General features: G+C 43.9%; 1 protein-coding gene across 4 annotated transcripts in view; it reads right to left on the reverse strand.

Moving 5' to 3' along the window:
- heca (hdc homolog, cell cycle regulator) overlaps nt 1-15,927 on the reverse strand; it is a 166,725-nt gene that overhangs the window by 22,830 nt on the left and 127,968 nt on the right. For all 4 annotated transcript variants that reach the window (XR_011174224.1, XM_069121678.1, XM_069121686.1 and 1 more), the window contains exons 3-4: nt 463-651; nt 17-202 (exon numbers count right to left, since the gene is read on the reverse strand). Coding sequence is in view for 3 of the 4 variants with exons in the window: in XM_069121678.1 (XP_068977779.1) it covers nt 17-202; nt 463-651 (375 nt within the window). In the remaining variant the exon portion in view is untranslated. The remainder of the gene's footprint in view (nt 1-16; nt 203-462; nt 652-15,927) is intronic.

Consider the following 15,927-nt stretch of genomic DNA (forward strand, 5'->3'; position numbering starts at 1 on the left):
CGAACGAAGAACTTACCTTGAGTCGCTCGGTGCAACAAGGCATGGCAGCGAAAATATCGTAGCTGTACATTGTACCAAGGACTAAGCTAGATCCGTCCCACGGCTGAGTACAGCAACGACAACGTACGGGTTGGCCACCGCTGCCTTCCAGGCAGCTCATACACACAGCGGACAAAAATTGCGTGCGACCTTCGACCTTAACCTGAAACAGCAATCACGTCATGGTCATAGGTTCACATTCCAGCTAACTGTAGAATATGAAAAATATGTAAAATATGAAAGAATTGTTTCAATTCAATGTGAAACACTTTATTAAAACGTTCAGAGTACTTTGCTTTATCGAGATAAGAGCAAGATTAAGAACATAAGAATCGGAAGATCGTAGACGCAGTGAATTCGACGCGACTGAAGATTTAAAATCGTCCGAGAACTACACGAACGGTGATTGAAACTTCGAATTACCTCCGCGCAGGCGGACGAGTGTTGTCTGGGTGACAAGAAGAAAGTACCATCCACCAAGGGATACCTGTCGAAGACGAGCATGGGTGCTCGACAAAGGACGCAGGAAACTCTGGACCATTGTAGCGCGGCCAGCGTCGACAGGATGAAGCATCTGGTATCATCGTTGCCATGATTGCCCTCGTCTTCCATCTGTAACAAGAGAAAAATAAATCGTGAGCGAGTTTCGACAACATACTCGAAAGAAGCACCGTAAAGGAGAGTACAGTCGATTAAATCCGTTCGTCGTAAAAGAAGAAAAAGGGGATGAAGGCATAAAACGCGGAGGCTCTCTCGATAAACTAAATAAAAAGCATTTTCGTGCGCAATCTCGTTCACAGTTCGCTCGACAGCGACATATCGTACGGGATCGATAATTTAAACGCGGAATTACCCATTTCGCGGGTCGTGCGAACGCTGCGATAACGTTGGAATAGCGAAACAAAGAGCAAATATTCGTTTGGACTCGAGTTAAAGCGGAATTACGATCGAGAAGACTGCAAAGGTGATTGAGGGAGGGAGGGAGGAGGAGGGAGAGAGAGAGAGAGAGAGAGAAAGGGAGAGGATCGGATATGGGCGAAAATATGGTAAGGGGCGTTTTGAACGGAAGAGAGGTGTTCGATAAGAAAAGGATGAGTTAAGAACGAGCAAAATGTCACGTCCTTAATGACGAAAGAAGGAGGAGGAGAAAGAGAAAAAAAGAACCGTGGTCTACGCAAGCAGGAAATGAGAAGAAAGGGATTGGTGAGGTGTTGTAGCGCATCGGTGACTGAATAAACGAGAAGGTTAGTGGGCAGAGAAGTTAAGATCCAGATAGAAAGAGGATTTTCTGCCTGTGACAGGATAACGCTTTCGACGAGTATTCATACATTTTCGACCCTTTAAAACCGTATGATAAATATAGCTCACGTTTCGAAAAATATCTTGTTTAACATGCTTTGAATGTATCGGGGGTTTGATCTAAAATTTATAAATTTTCAAATAGTCCTCGTTTAAAATGACGCTGTCTTTAACTTTCTTCTTGTAACTATCACGTCACCTAAATAATTTGTAAATTCCATTTTCACCGACAAATAAACGATTATTACGTTGCTTAAGCAATTTAATGTTAATACAAATTATACAATTACAATGCGAATATATGACGAAGAAAAGTTCTCGTTTAATTAAATTCCTCAGACACTCGCATATTCGAAAACTATTAAAGGGGTTAATATTTCAAGGTACAAGGATAAAACGATTCGAAATTATCGGGGAGATAAGCTCGCGCCAGTGTTCTATTCCTAGATTATTCCCAAATTGAGATCGAACCAGATAGCTCGAAGAATCCCGTCTACGAAGTTCGCTATTAGATCCTTTAGATCCTCTGCTCGATACCCGTAGAAGCTAACCCGACGAAGGATGGTTAGGATCACCACGTCCTTCGTCCGATCCCTTATTATACTCCCGTGATCCTTATCTCCGAAAACTTGATTCCCACGAGCCCCTATTATAGCTCCTTAGAAATTCCTGCAAAGTAGAGCTTAGCTTCGCGCCGCCGCCCTCACGATCAGCCCCCGATTAAAAATCTATTTGCACGCTCGCGAACCTCGCGTGTTCTATGCGTCTTTTATCGTCTTTCGAGCCAACTGAATTGCTTCGAAGGATAAAGGCTTTTAACTTCGCTCCATCGATTCAACACGGTTTACCGATACGATCGAAGCAAGACAAAGTGTTATCGACTATTTGCTATTGACACTCAATGATGCATTCGTAATATCCCTTAACCCTTAACTGCTACCGTGGTATTATAGAATACTCGAGTCACAATTTTACTCCGACATTGCATTATTATAATATCATTATATTAATTATATACATATAATTACGCTATTGTAATTATAATTATATATACAGGGTGGTTAGTAACTGGTGGTACAAATGGAAAGGGGTTAGGGAAAAAGAAGTCGAGAATATAGAATAAAAATTTTTCGTTTGAGGCTTTGTTTTCGAGAAAATCGACTTTGAATTTTCGCTCGGTACGCGTGCACTTTATCACGTCTCGTTATAACGGATCTCACTGCAGATTTAAAAAAAAATTTAAAAAACAAAAAAAGAATTAGAAAAAACATTTTTATTCTATATTTTCGACTTCTTTTTTCGCGTAGAATCACCCCCTTTCCGCTTGTACCACCAGTTACCAACCACCCCGTATATAAATATACTTACAATCATAACCTATAAGTTAAGGTCAAGATCCTTTTTGACGCGTTTTAGAATCCCTTCGGAAAATTAATATATTTCATGTCCTTCCAAATATATGTCGAAGAAGTTGTCGACAGCAGTATGTTCAACGAACTAATATATTATTTCGAGCAGACTGTTGAAGAAAGATCATTCAGGAAAGTGGAATATCCATTCTAGAACAATGATCGTTCACGAACTTTGCGCTGCTCGACAACGAGAAGAAGGAAGAGATTCTCCTTTTCTACCCTGACCATCCGCGCTGAATAGAACGAGTCACACTAACGCCGCACATTCATCCATCCATCCATCCATCCACCCATCCATCCATCCATTCAGCTAACCATGGAGAATCATGGAAAAAGAGAGCGGGTCGAATAAATAAATTGGCTTGGTCTGGTAACTTTACTAGTCGGTGCAACTGGAAACCGATCGCGCGTGGGTCGATCTGTGAGAGAAGTGCTTCAACTTTTTACGAGTTCGATTAGAGGCTTGAGAACCAAGAGAGAGATAGATGAGAGAGAGAGAGAGAGAGAGAGAGAGAGAGAGAGAGAGAGAGAGAGAGAATGGTAAAAGAGGTATTGTGCCTTCGTCGGCGCGATTCTTTTTTACTACCCTCCGACGGGAAACGTTCGGTTGTTTGCTGAGAGACAATTTCCTGAGATACGTAATTAATGTCCCTGAACCGGATTTTAATCGAGCCACCTCAGCATTCTATGATTGCAAAGAAAAAGGGATGGTTCCTCGCAAAGGACTGAAATTGCAGTAAAGGTAAAAGCCTCCGACGTGTTTAGCCGTAATCTCTGTCGAGTTCTTCGCAGTAACACACAAGAGAAAATGGTGGACATGCCTCGTGAAAGTATCCCAACTAGGTAAACATCTTTTACGATTATATTATGCGTGTTTTTATCTTCCGCACACTCGTCGACATGATCGCTACGCTGTCTGATTCGAAGTCAAATATTCAGAGTGTTTGGCAAAACTACGAGAACGTAAAATATCAACGTCGCAACAGCGTTACGAGGCTACAACACTTCAGTAATTAACAAATAAACGTTGTTATTAAGTTTCGACTTTACCATAATACTGAAAAATACTACGAATGTTGAATGACCCTATCTAATTCGAGAGCCAGCAAGTGTAGGAGAAAGACAGAGCAACTGCTTCGGGAGTATCGTTAAATAAACGCCCGACACGAGTGGAAAAAGCTGACGATTGGAAGCGATTTCGCACCCCCAAATTGGAGGTCGGCGACTATTCCGGAAGAGCAAAGTCGAAGGTCGCCGCCCCTGCGGATAATTTTGTCGCCGCAGCTAAAAGGCTAAGGGTGAAAAGAAAGTGAAAAAAAAGAGCAGAGGAAGAGCGAGAAGAGAGGCGTGGAGGAGGCATAAATCGCGGCGTATCGTCTGTGGGGTGGACCGTCACCGGGGGAGGATTACGATGTCGGCGTAGCAGATTATCGGAATTCAATAATACCGGTCGGTACAAATAAATATAAAAATCAGCCGAAGGCACACGCGCGAGCGCGCGACCCAAAATAATAAAGTCGAGGAGAAACGAGCGGCTAGAAAGAAAGTCGACGAACTCGTAAACGACCCAAAAGGCTTCCGAGCTTTTCTGTAAATTTTACAACGCAATAAAGCGAGAACAGCGTTCGATAAATATGGTATTCCCTTCGTGGTCTTCTAATCTTCTTCCTCTGAAGACGTTCCACGATGGTAGAAATATTCCAGATCGTAAGAGAACTCGATCCGAATCCGGAGGACAGCGTGTCGATCTTTCACGACAATTCGTACGCGTTTGGATAAAATTCCATTTTCGTTCAACTTCATTTCCATACCCATCGAATTTCTGGTCCATTTTCTCATAATACGAATAAACTTCGTGCCTGATTAAACAAGTACCTGCGTACGATATACCAGTCATATCGTAGTTGAGTATATTTGCTAATACAGCGAATACGTATCTCTCTCTTCACTTCCGTAATAAACCAACCATACGGAAACCCTCGTCTCTCGCTGTACATTATAAGAAAGATCAGATATCCCGTGCGTCACACAACGAAGTTGAGCCCTTTTTTCATTTCGCCATGGAAGATGGTGACGAAGGACGTTATTGAAAATACCGAAAGCGGGTTTTTTACGCCCGTGATCGACCGAGGCAATTTCGAAACGTAGAAGAAACGAAGCGGAAAGGGACGAGCGTAAAAGAGAAAGGGAGGAAGGAGATCCGGGGAGAAACGATGGAAAGTAAAACGTACTACCCAGGGATTTGTCAAGACTCTTCTGCAAGGACGTTCTTATTTAGACCTTAACGGCGCAGTCGAGCGGCCATAGGTCCCGCGACGATAAAGCTCGGTTATATAGACGAGCATAAAATTCGTTACGATCGGCCTCGGTTTGCTTCCGCTTTTGTCCCTCCAGCGAGAATGCAACTATAACCGTCGAAGGGCGCGTGGTAGAAGAAGAAAATCGACCATATTAATCTTTCGTTTCCTGTCCGACTCTTTCGAGCATCACGATGTGTACTTGGTATTGTAAATTGTTTGGCTTTAACCTCTCGCTACAAAACTAGAACGTTCAATGGACGGGAATGTAGAATGGGCGAAGCATACAAGTTCACTGGAGCAAAACTGCCAGCCAGAAACCTTACGTTTATCGGTTCACTGGTACAAGCTATCCAGCTCTATGGGATTTTCGAGGATTCCTCGACCCTAATCCTCTTTCATAATGGTTCGTGGATTTATTTTGCCAATCGTAATACGTTTGGTTCACCGAAGAAGCAATTCGTTGCGTTTTCTTTACGCGAAACTTTCAAATTGATATCGCGTTGTGGATCGTTGCGCATGAACAGCATACGTCAAATACGTTTATCACAATTTATTAATAACCTAGCGAAGTATCGTGAAAGTCGAACTGCTGCAAGATCTCGGTGTTTCTCAATTTCCCCCTCCAAGCAATCGCCGCGAAACTACCTCTTCCATCGTAGAAGTTTCTTTACAGATCTTCAGAGCGACCCGCTGGTCCACCAACAGCCATCAAACTTTCACGCGACACCAGTCGATAATACTTCCCTGTGACGACACAAAGACAGCCCCGACTAACTCGCAAACGTTTCGTGCAGCTACAAAACACTACATAGTACGGTACAAAGAAAGATTATTAAGAAAGCTTGCCCTCTCTTGCAGCATTTCGTCGACGAAAGTCTTGCTCTGTCTCGAGAACTTCATCCCGCCGGCAACACTCCGCTCGCATCCTTGTAAATACAGAAACGAACGAGTGGGTGGATCGTTGCGCCAACAGTGAACGCGTGTACCAAGGGTTCGCGAGAGTCTTCGAGCGACTAGCTTCGTTCGAAGGATTTACGAGCGCCGCGACGAAGGATGCAAACACCCAACATCGCTGGCGCGTGTCTCCTCGGCTGGAAGAAGGAGCAGGAAGATCCGAACCGAAGACGCGATAACCAACTTCCCTCGTTTTTACTGATTTTCTATCCTCCTTCTGTGCTTCGTTCTATCCCCCCCCCCCCTCGAAAGCTTTCTCGTTTTTCCCTCGTCGGAGGGAGAATCCGTCTGCTTCTGTTGGCGGGCTGGGTATCAGTCTGACTGACCTACTGTCGAGTTTCGAAGGAAGAAAGCTCTTTTCACTCCCTGTCGTGTTCGTTCGCGCGCGAAAATAATCGATGCCGATTCTCTACGACCAGAAGCTAAAGACGTCCCTCTTTCCGACAGAGCTTAACGCGCCCGTTCACGACTCAGTGGAGACCCGCCTTCGCTTTCTAGACGACAGATTGTAGCTTTAGCTTTTCAATAGGCGACCAGTTGTCGCGTATATTTGGTCACGAACGATTTGCGGGGCAAACTGGTCCACTGTGGATTGAAAATGTCAATTTTTGCATTTGACCGAATCCAACATCGCCGAAGGAACTATCGTTTTTAAGCTATTTGCAGACTGACAGATATAATTGTCCGCAATCGTTTCTATTTCGTAGTTTCCACGCGATCTAATACGACGTTTGATAAGAATTGTTTGGGTATCTCGAAAGTACGATTAAACGAATGCTAAACTAGATTAAAAATTAAAGACTATCGACAGGCAGGTAGGTGGATTGTTGTCTACAGACAATACCTATCGATTCGAATGCGTTTTATACGCACCCCTAAGTTCAACTATATTTCATTGGAACAAAGGCAGCCAAGTTCTTTCGATCTTCTAGGCCAAAGTATTAATTAATACCGTATTATGCCCGATATTTGCCCCCTCTCGAACGCAAACAATAAGACGTTCCTTTAGAAGGAAGGTAAGGGGAGGTCTTCTTTCCCTATGACGACGTTCCCCTGCTCGCCTGGGGAATCCAGACGACGTACTTTCCTCCGTCGATGCAAGTGACCCACTGTCTGCTCAACGGCGACGAATCGAACAAAGAAACCCTCTTTACGGTGCTCCTCCTCGCGTGAAAATAATCGATGCCGCTCCTCTTCCATGGAACTTCTTCTCTTCCTGCTTGCCAAGTTCCACCCTCCGTATTTCATTCCCTTGGCGTATTCGAATGCAGATGGACAGTAGGGTAGAAGGAAAGAATCGAAATTATTTTCATTTTCCAGTAGCGAACAAACTTTTCCTACGTCGATTTTTCCAAAAATTCACCCTATCCGTCCAGGCTAAGTATGCAAAATTTGTTTTCTATCGAGTGAATTTTCGAGGCGCTGCGAGGATTTCTTCTAAAACGAAGAAGTAGATTCATTTAAAAATTTGTCGATCAGAACCGATTTTGTCGACTTAAACGTCGCTATAGAGAGGGCAACTTTTCTTCGCTATTGTAAGTCATGAATAGCACAACAAAATTCCCCTCCCACCATATTTCTTTTCACCCTAATACACAGCATCGTTGGCAGTATAGGGAGAACAGAAAAGAGGGAACGAACGGATATCGGACGAACAACGCCTGACGGGACTTCTTCGAAGTGAAATTGCGATCCCTAATATTACTGACAAGCGATAGAAAAGACAACGCGGTATCGTTGGCTGCTGAAATTTTATCGAGGGTGCCCCGGAAAAGCTATTCTGCCCGAGCGATAACGCGAGATGCGCCCAATTCACGGAGAAATTTTAAACGGGGCGAATGAGAGTTCTTTGTCGTTCGATTGAACTCAATTTGAACGAGGTAGTTCGATCGACGCGCACACTCCCTTTCGCAAGTATCAGAACACGCGCTGTTTTCGTACGAAGCGCGATGATTAATTCAAATTTTAGATTTTACACTTTGGCGACGATTGGATGACGTGTTCGTGGGTTTTCGAATTTCGAATGTGTCGTTGTTGATTCAATTTTTTTATTAATCTCTCTACCAATCCACCAAGATTCTACTTTTTTGTATAAATTTGTATAAAAGTGCGCAGTTTAGTTGGAAGGAAGAGCAGATAGAAATTCGATTCGTTCCTGCTTCTCTGGCATATAATTCAGCCGTGTATTTCGGGGATACGTAGCGACTCGACGTATTTGGTCCTCGAAGAAGTCCGATAAATCAACAGGACAAAGAGACCAACCGCCGGAGCACGGGGAAATTAAAATCCTCCCCCGAGCTCTCTAAAGAAGGCGACTTTTTCGAGGTTTATCGCGCGTCAAATGCATTCCACGCCGGGGGAACAAAGGAGAGAAAGGTGAATTAAAAGCGGGAAGAAAGAAACCAGGTAGTCATTCGCAGACTAGAGAGGGTGGCGTTCCGACGCTTTACAAGATTTTCCTCTGTAATCCCCCAGCTAAGCGGCTTACTCTCGATTCCCGCGTCGAAAGACTACATCTAATCGCGATTGGAAAAAGAAAAATTAAAATTTAGTTTTGTAACTTTGTTGCGGCAGAATATCAAGATGGACTTCGAAGGTTGTGTTCGACTTCGAAGAGCCACCTTCTCTAATTTTGAAATACGCGTGGTGCACGGTATTTTTTTCTACGTAATATGATAATGACTCGCGTTATGACAACGAAGAAATGTAACGATAGGATAGAACAAGAAAGACGAACAAGTCTCTCAATCACCGTCAGAAGGATGTTACAATTATTTTCTATAATTGACAATTTTTCAAAATACGATATTACGTCTGGGAAAATCACGCAACGACAGCCATCTTTTTTAAATCGTTTTCAAATATTCTCGAGTCATCTGAATCTGCTCGCAGATTTGGTTACGCGAGATGGCTGTGTCTTATAAAATATGAACATGAAGAAACGTTCGAAATTTGGAAGTCAAATCTGCAAGTTACTGTACATGAACTTTCTCGTTATTTAAATTACAATTTTACAAAGTGTATCCGTTATAATTTTAGAAGAACACTCGGTATAAAGCGAAAGGCGTCGCTGGAATTAATTACGAGCGTTTCTAGCGATGCGACACGTGAACGCCAGATAAAGGAATGCATTTTTCATGCACGCGAAAGGGTGGCCTCGCGTATCGCGGGACGATCGCGAAACACGCGACGAAGAGGAGGCGAAGGGAATTCCTGGCAACAGCCTCGTCGGCAACCCTCCGCGATTCGAGCCAGGATAACCGCGCGTGTGACTGTCGTCATTGAAACAGTCCCCTAGATATGTACGCGTCGAGGATCACTGGAGCCAAGAAAGGAAGTACCGCCCATCTGAAAGATTGCTTCCCTATTTTATGCATCTTATTGACTCACAGTGACTCACGAACCTACTCGAACATTTGTAGATACCTTTCATGATACCTTTTACGTGCGCGAATCGGGCGAAACAGCGACGGCGAGTGTAAGCCAGCCATGTGGAACGAACAAAAGCTACATGTAATAGTTCACTGAAGTATTTGAACGCTTACCACAGAAGACGTTTACGAATACAACGGTGTGTGATACAGATAAAACATTCTCAAATTTTACTAGCATCGTTATGATTTTATATCGGTAAAATCTGAAAACAGTGTAACAATACATGTAGACATTACGAGATATTTGATAAAAGAATTAAAACCTATACGAAAAATGCCAAAGTAGCGATATGACGTCGAACGTTAAACGTTGCAATTTTACATCGAACGAACGTTTCAAGGGGTGAAAATTGTATAGATTCGACGAGCAGACAACCAGACGAAGCAGTCGATCAAAATTAGAGTTAAGCACGGCTCATTTTCGATTTTATTATCTCGATTGCCGGTTCACTGGTCCGCGTGAACGGCAGAGAGGGTAGATTTCGTTCGACGACAAAGAGAGGTTCGATTTCGGTCGACGATAAAAGATAGACTCGCTTCGAAAAGCTATCGCACGCTGTGTATTAATCGAAGAATCGAAATTAGTTTGGCGTTCGAGCCAACCGAACGTATCACGGCTCTTCGGTCAGGAAGAGAACCTGGAACACGCGGAACTCTGTTCGAAGACGTCGAGTTTCTTTCCTATGGATTCTCGAACTTTCCTAAAAGGGAAAGAAGTTAAACGAGGAAAAGAACAAGAGCGATCGAGGGGTAAAAATGAATGTTCTCTATTGGAACGCAGATGTTCGCGGCCGGGATATCGCGATCGATCCATCAAACGATGAAAATCATTTGTCGCGACCAGCAGGGGAACGCGTCGCTATAAATTGCAATAAAAACGCGCGAGACGGCCACTTGGAGAGTCGCGTTTCGACCGAGCGGCTCGACCAACGTTGATTGATACATAACATCGGGTCGGTGAAAGCGTCGTAGAAATTAAAAACCGGCTTCCGGCGCTATTTTCCGACAGGGGTGTGACTTTCTATCCCGTGATGCGACTCTTGGAGCGTTCAAAGGACAATCACGAGGTGCGTTTCGCTACCGTGCAAGATTATTCGTGAAATATTCCCGATTTAGGTATAAAAAAAACCCAGTATGTCAAGGTGAACAGAAGAATAATGAGATTTCACCAATGTAAGAGATCTTGCACGATAGAACTATAGGGTACTATTGCGAAACGAGTAAAATTTTACAAGTTGCAAGATAGTTAGAATTGATATTAATAAATTTCCTTACGCAGCAACGAGAAGCGTGGTAATTGAGTAAAACAAATTTTATATGTTGATAAGGAGATAATACAAGTTCAAGTATTTCGATGACAAAAAGAAATAATTTTTGAGGAACCAAAATATAGATGTAGAGAACAAAAAAAGAAAGAAAAGATTGGTGTGCGTAAGTGTCCCAAAGAAATATCAGCAGCGAGAAACAAGAGAAAAAGTAAGAATAAAGAATAATACAAAAAGTTCAGAAGACGGAACCACAGACAGGCCGTACTTTATTCTGTGGTTTCAGATCTTCTCAGGTTTCGACAGACACCTGGAACACGTAAACCCGGATGTTTGACCGATTTTACAACCACGTTTTGTCGTGGATACTACTACATCGTGTACGATTAACAGAGCTGGGTGTAACTTTCGTGCACTCGGTGTTGCTCGAACAACCTGATCTGCCTTGTAAAAATATTCACTGGAGAATTACGCATAATTCTGCCCCTCTGTAGACGTATAGCAGTTTCTATTAGGGATACAAAGCGTTTCTAGCCCGTTCTCCGCTTTATCGCTATAAAATAAGACATTCAACGTGACAATGATCCACCCTTCCTAAGCGAGGGTTAAATTTCCCATAAACGCACAAACATCCATAGTCTACCTCTAATCCCAAAGTACATGTAAACCACGTTCTACCAAGTGCCAGCGATTAATAACCTTCGGTATCCCGAAACATCGTTTAACAGTTTCGAGTCAGTTGAACAAAAGCCACCGACGTTACCTGTGCGCTTGCTCCGCTACCCTTACCGCTAAACCCTCCAGAATTACGCAACGTTGCCTGGAAGGGAAAGCAGGATTTACGGGAAGAACACTTTGGACACCGAGTGTACACGCGTACGGCTGGCTTTCGCCATCGGAGTCCTTTCCCGTTGAGTACGCGGGAGGAAGAGCCAAGGGTTAGGGGCCTCCTCTTGTCCTTATAAATCAGCCACGCGTCGCCGAAGAGGTTAAGGATGGCCTCTCGCTCCGGGTGCGTTTGCAAAAGGTCGAATACACGGAATGCCGGATCGGTGGGATGCGTACCGCCTCCTACTTACACACGCACGCACAAGCGCACACACATGTACATAAGCTTATCCTTCGCGAAGGGTTGCTCGTGGAAAGTAGGCCCCCTCGTTAAATTTATCGCGCCACGTCGTCGACGGAGTTATGTGCAGCTTCTCGCGGCGGGGAGTCCGCTTTCTTGCACAGAATACGCCACCCTCGTGGCACTACCCCCGAGTGGATGAGCTGCTCTCTTCGGGATCTAGTAGACTATCGTCACGATTCCTTGTGGAATATTTGGGGTTTCATATACAGTTTGTCGAAACGATACAGCGATCTCGTTATATCCCTTCTTGCAGACAGAGTATTCTTCGATCATCGTTTCTTCAAGAGATAGATAGATAACGCACTGTATTCGGAGAATTTCAGAGCTCCTGGATCCAGAAGGAACGACAGATCGATCGACAACGAACGTCTTCCACTGTAAAGAAAGCTGTGTGTGAAGAGAACCACGCGTTAGGACGTGACGCACTCGCTCTAATTGCTGGACCGCACACCTCGAGTACGAAGTTAATCATTGCCGACATGCATACGCCGAGCGACCAACAGAAATCGGAAGAGAAATTGCCTGCTCTCTCCGCCGCTAATTTCTCCTGCTGTCGCTTGGAACGAAGTCCCGAGTCCTGCTGGGACTAATTTCTCGAAAAATATCGCTAACAAGATACGTAATTTTACGACTTCTCCAACGTGAAAAAAGGTTGCAAGATGAGTTATAACTTTATACTCGATACTTTCACGCAACGATGGAGCTGATCTCTTAATTATCACGTTACACGCTATCTTTGATTCCACGGTTGGATTTTTTGTTAATCTCGACGACCGTCCCCTTTTAGCAAACAAATGGACACAAACCGACCCCTCGATTAGAGGCTGGAATTAGAAGGCGGTCAACGTTCGACGAGACAAATTACCATTCGGCAGGTTTGATTAACGCGGGGACGCTAATTGGGTGGACGTATCACACATCACGCGATAAAGAAGAAAATTATATCTAAGTAAAGCTGCGTTTTCACTGAACCAGCAACGAGAAACTTTTTATTGATGTTACGTGTTTCTCGAAGAATTTGCTGATACGTCAACTATTTTGAGCAACGTACCAATTACTATAGCGTGAATCAGAAAGCGATAGAGAATTAATCCATTAGGGAGCAAGCAATAATTTATCGCAGTGTCACAAGTGCTTCGATTTTTCCGCATTTCGTGAAATTTATGCGCAAAACACAGCGTCGAAAGATAATAAGAAAATATTTAGAGCACGCTAGCAACAAAAAGCTGCTCGTCGTTGTTTCAGTGAGGACGCAGCTTGAAGAATCGCGTGCCTCTCGATAATGCAAGGAGGCGTGGAAACGCTATATTTATGCTCTAGTGTGTCCCACGCGCCGCGAGAGAGCCACGAGGCCGTCTAATTACCCGTTTAAGATAAGATTTTCATCGGACCTTTACCAGTTGTGATTAACGGCGCGCTTAAACGACCAGCCATCGCCTCTAAAAGAATCGATCTCGCTATTCACTCGGACAAGCCTGAAATATTCCTTACCCCTGAGAAAATTCCGCGTTTAAATCGAAGTAAAACCCCTCGGGAAAATTAATTTCCATGGGAGTCGCGATCTGAAAACTCGCTGGCGTTACAGGATCTCCGGTTTCATGACAAATTTTCTAATTTCGAGGCAATTAATTATCAGAGATCTGAGAAACGAGGTGGAAGCTAGGCGTGAACGAGGAGTAATCGCGGCCGATAGAAGGGGGGAAAAAGAGGAAATCAACCCCCGCGCGCGAACGTTCCGAACCCTCGGACGAACAGCGATAAATCCAAATTCAAGATTATTAATAATGCACGCCGACGAATTGTCGGTGGCCCGGTTTTCCGGCGTAAACCAGTTATTGCTCTCTGGTCGTTTATTTCCTACGGGAGAGCCAGAAGGGAGAGAAACAAATCCGCGGCGTACCAGGGGTTGTTACCTTCCTGTCTGTCAAAAATCGCGAACGAGCCCCGGCGGCTGAATAAATAAATTAACGCCGAGACGCGCTGCCTTCCTTACCTGTCAGGGATCCTTCCCTTTTACCCATGAAATTCCCATACTTTCATGTATAAAGTATCAAGCTTCGAAAGTAACAAACCTCCCTTTGCAAATTATCAAATATATCTGAAAATGCGGCAAAGTATGTACATACACGCTTTTGCACCGTTGTAGTAAATACTATTCTATCCTCGTTCTTATAATATTCTTATTTCCAATTTATTCGCCATAAACTTTCACCAATAGTAAAAACACCCCTGCTACGAGTATCACGTTACACGTCCAATATGTCCAACACGGGAGACGAAGTACGGTTGGGAATTGCAGGGGAGCCATAGGAAACCAGCGTCGTGTAACAGCGAACGATTAGAGCACGCACGTGGCCAACAACGCGAGCAACACTCGCACGAGTGCATAGTTAACCTAACCGCGTTCGTAATCTGACGCGAATCTCCCAAAAACCGCGAAAGCCACCCGGAGCGGATTAGGATCGGGAGCGGACCAAACAGAAACGAATTTACGCTTCTTTAAAGGGGCAGAGAGAATGCATCGGCTAGCTACGCGATAGATCTGCTTAAGAAGGCGCATTACAGTCGCGAGTTCATCTTCTTAAAGCCAGGTCCGGAATTATTCTGTAGATGGAATGGATGATGGTTGGGGAAGGGGGTGGCTTTGCACGATCGCAGCCACCCTGAAAATCCGGTAATGACGCGAGAACGGCCGGATTTGCGCGAAAACGCTGCCTTCGAAATGAGTTTAAGAGAGTCACTCCTGCGTAAGAGGCTTTGCCAGCACTTCCACCCGATATTTTATTAATTACGTTTCGTCCAAGACCGCCTCCACTTCCGCTTCGAACGATATTTCTCGTAGGAAGGTTATACCGATATTCCTGTCGTTCAAAAAAACATACGACTATGATATAAGTGGTTACGAAACCATTTGCGTATTTTCTTGTTCTCCGGCGAAGTACTTTTTTCTTTATCAGAATCAAGTTCCCGTAGCTTCTATAATTTTTTTCAGACGAACGTTAGACGATTCGAATTTTTAATCTCACTATACTAATTCCGTGACGAATACTTTTTCTCGAGAAACTGGTGAACCAGCTGAAAAAAGAAGAACGTAATTTTTACATTTTTCGTGAAATATCGGTCTGTAGGCACCGATTAAACGGCAAGGCGAAACGGTTGCCCTTGATGGAGATGTAAATTCCATCGGGTCCAAAAGACGGTAGGGCGCAGCTGCCCGAGCCGGGGAAAGTTTTACCGAACAAGGGAACTTAATCTCGACTTGTCTTACCAGAAAACAAGAGAACCCGACAGCGGATATGTTTTAATACTTAATAAGACTCTCGGGTATCCGCGAGCGACTTTGTACCCGTTTCAAACCTCCGATGTATGCGAGGATGAAATTTTCTATAATTACCTTCCGATGCCTCTATTCTCTATCCTTTAGATACAATTTTTCATCCCCAAACCGGAACAGGCACAAAAAAAAAAAAAAAGGAAAAGAACAGAACAAAATTTCTTCAGGAAGAGTACTTCTGTTATAGTAAAAGTTCCCCTTCGGTTCAAACTTCAAACATCCTTTCAAAGTTCCTTCTTGAGATGCACAATAATATAAACCAGCACGTATGGTGAGCACAATTATACGTATTATATCCAATCAATTCTTTACAACAAAGTCGTACTCGAACATGTCGAAAGGCTTCTTCCTTTTATACGAATTTTCAGAAAATTCGTTTGGAATACACTGTGCATTTTCAAACGAGGGTAAAACGTAATACGTACAAGTCTTCTGAAAAGAGAGGGTAAGCAGTCCCTTTTCATGATCTGGGAAGAGAATTCCAATGGAAGGTCCAACCCCTTTTACCCCTATTATATACAAGGGAATGTAGGGTAACGAGATTCGCGTTCAGGTGGCCCAGACACAATAATTTCCTCGAGAGATCGGTTTCTGATTGCTGGGCGTGTCTCACGAATCCGCGGAACGACCCTTCATCGCGTTCCACGATTTTGTATTCAGTCGATACTACGACCGACGAGAAATATCGTAATCGCAGCCAGAGCTTCTCGTTTCTTCGTTTCTCACGTCGAATACGTTTCCCTCAGGCGAGAAAATGA

The sequence above is a fragment of the Bombus flavifrons genome, chromosome 10, assembly GCF_040668555.2.
Source record: "Bombus flavifrons isolate JBK064 chromosome 10, iyBomFlav1_principal, whole genome shotgun sequence".
Classification (NCBI taxonomy): domain Eukaryota; kingdom Metazoa; phylum Arthropoda; class Insecta; order Hymenoptera; family Apidae; genus Bombus; species Bombus flavifrons.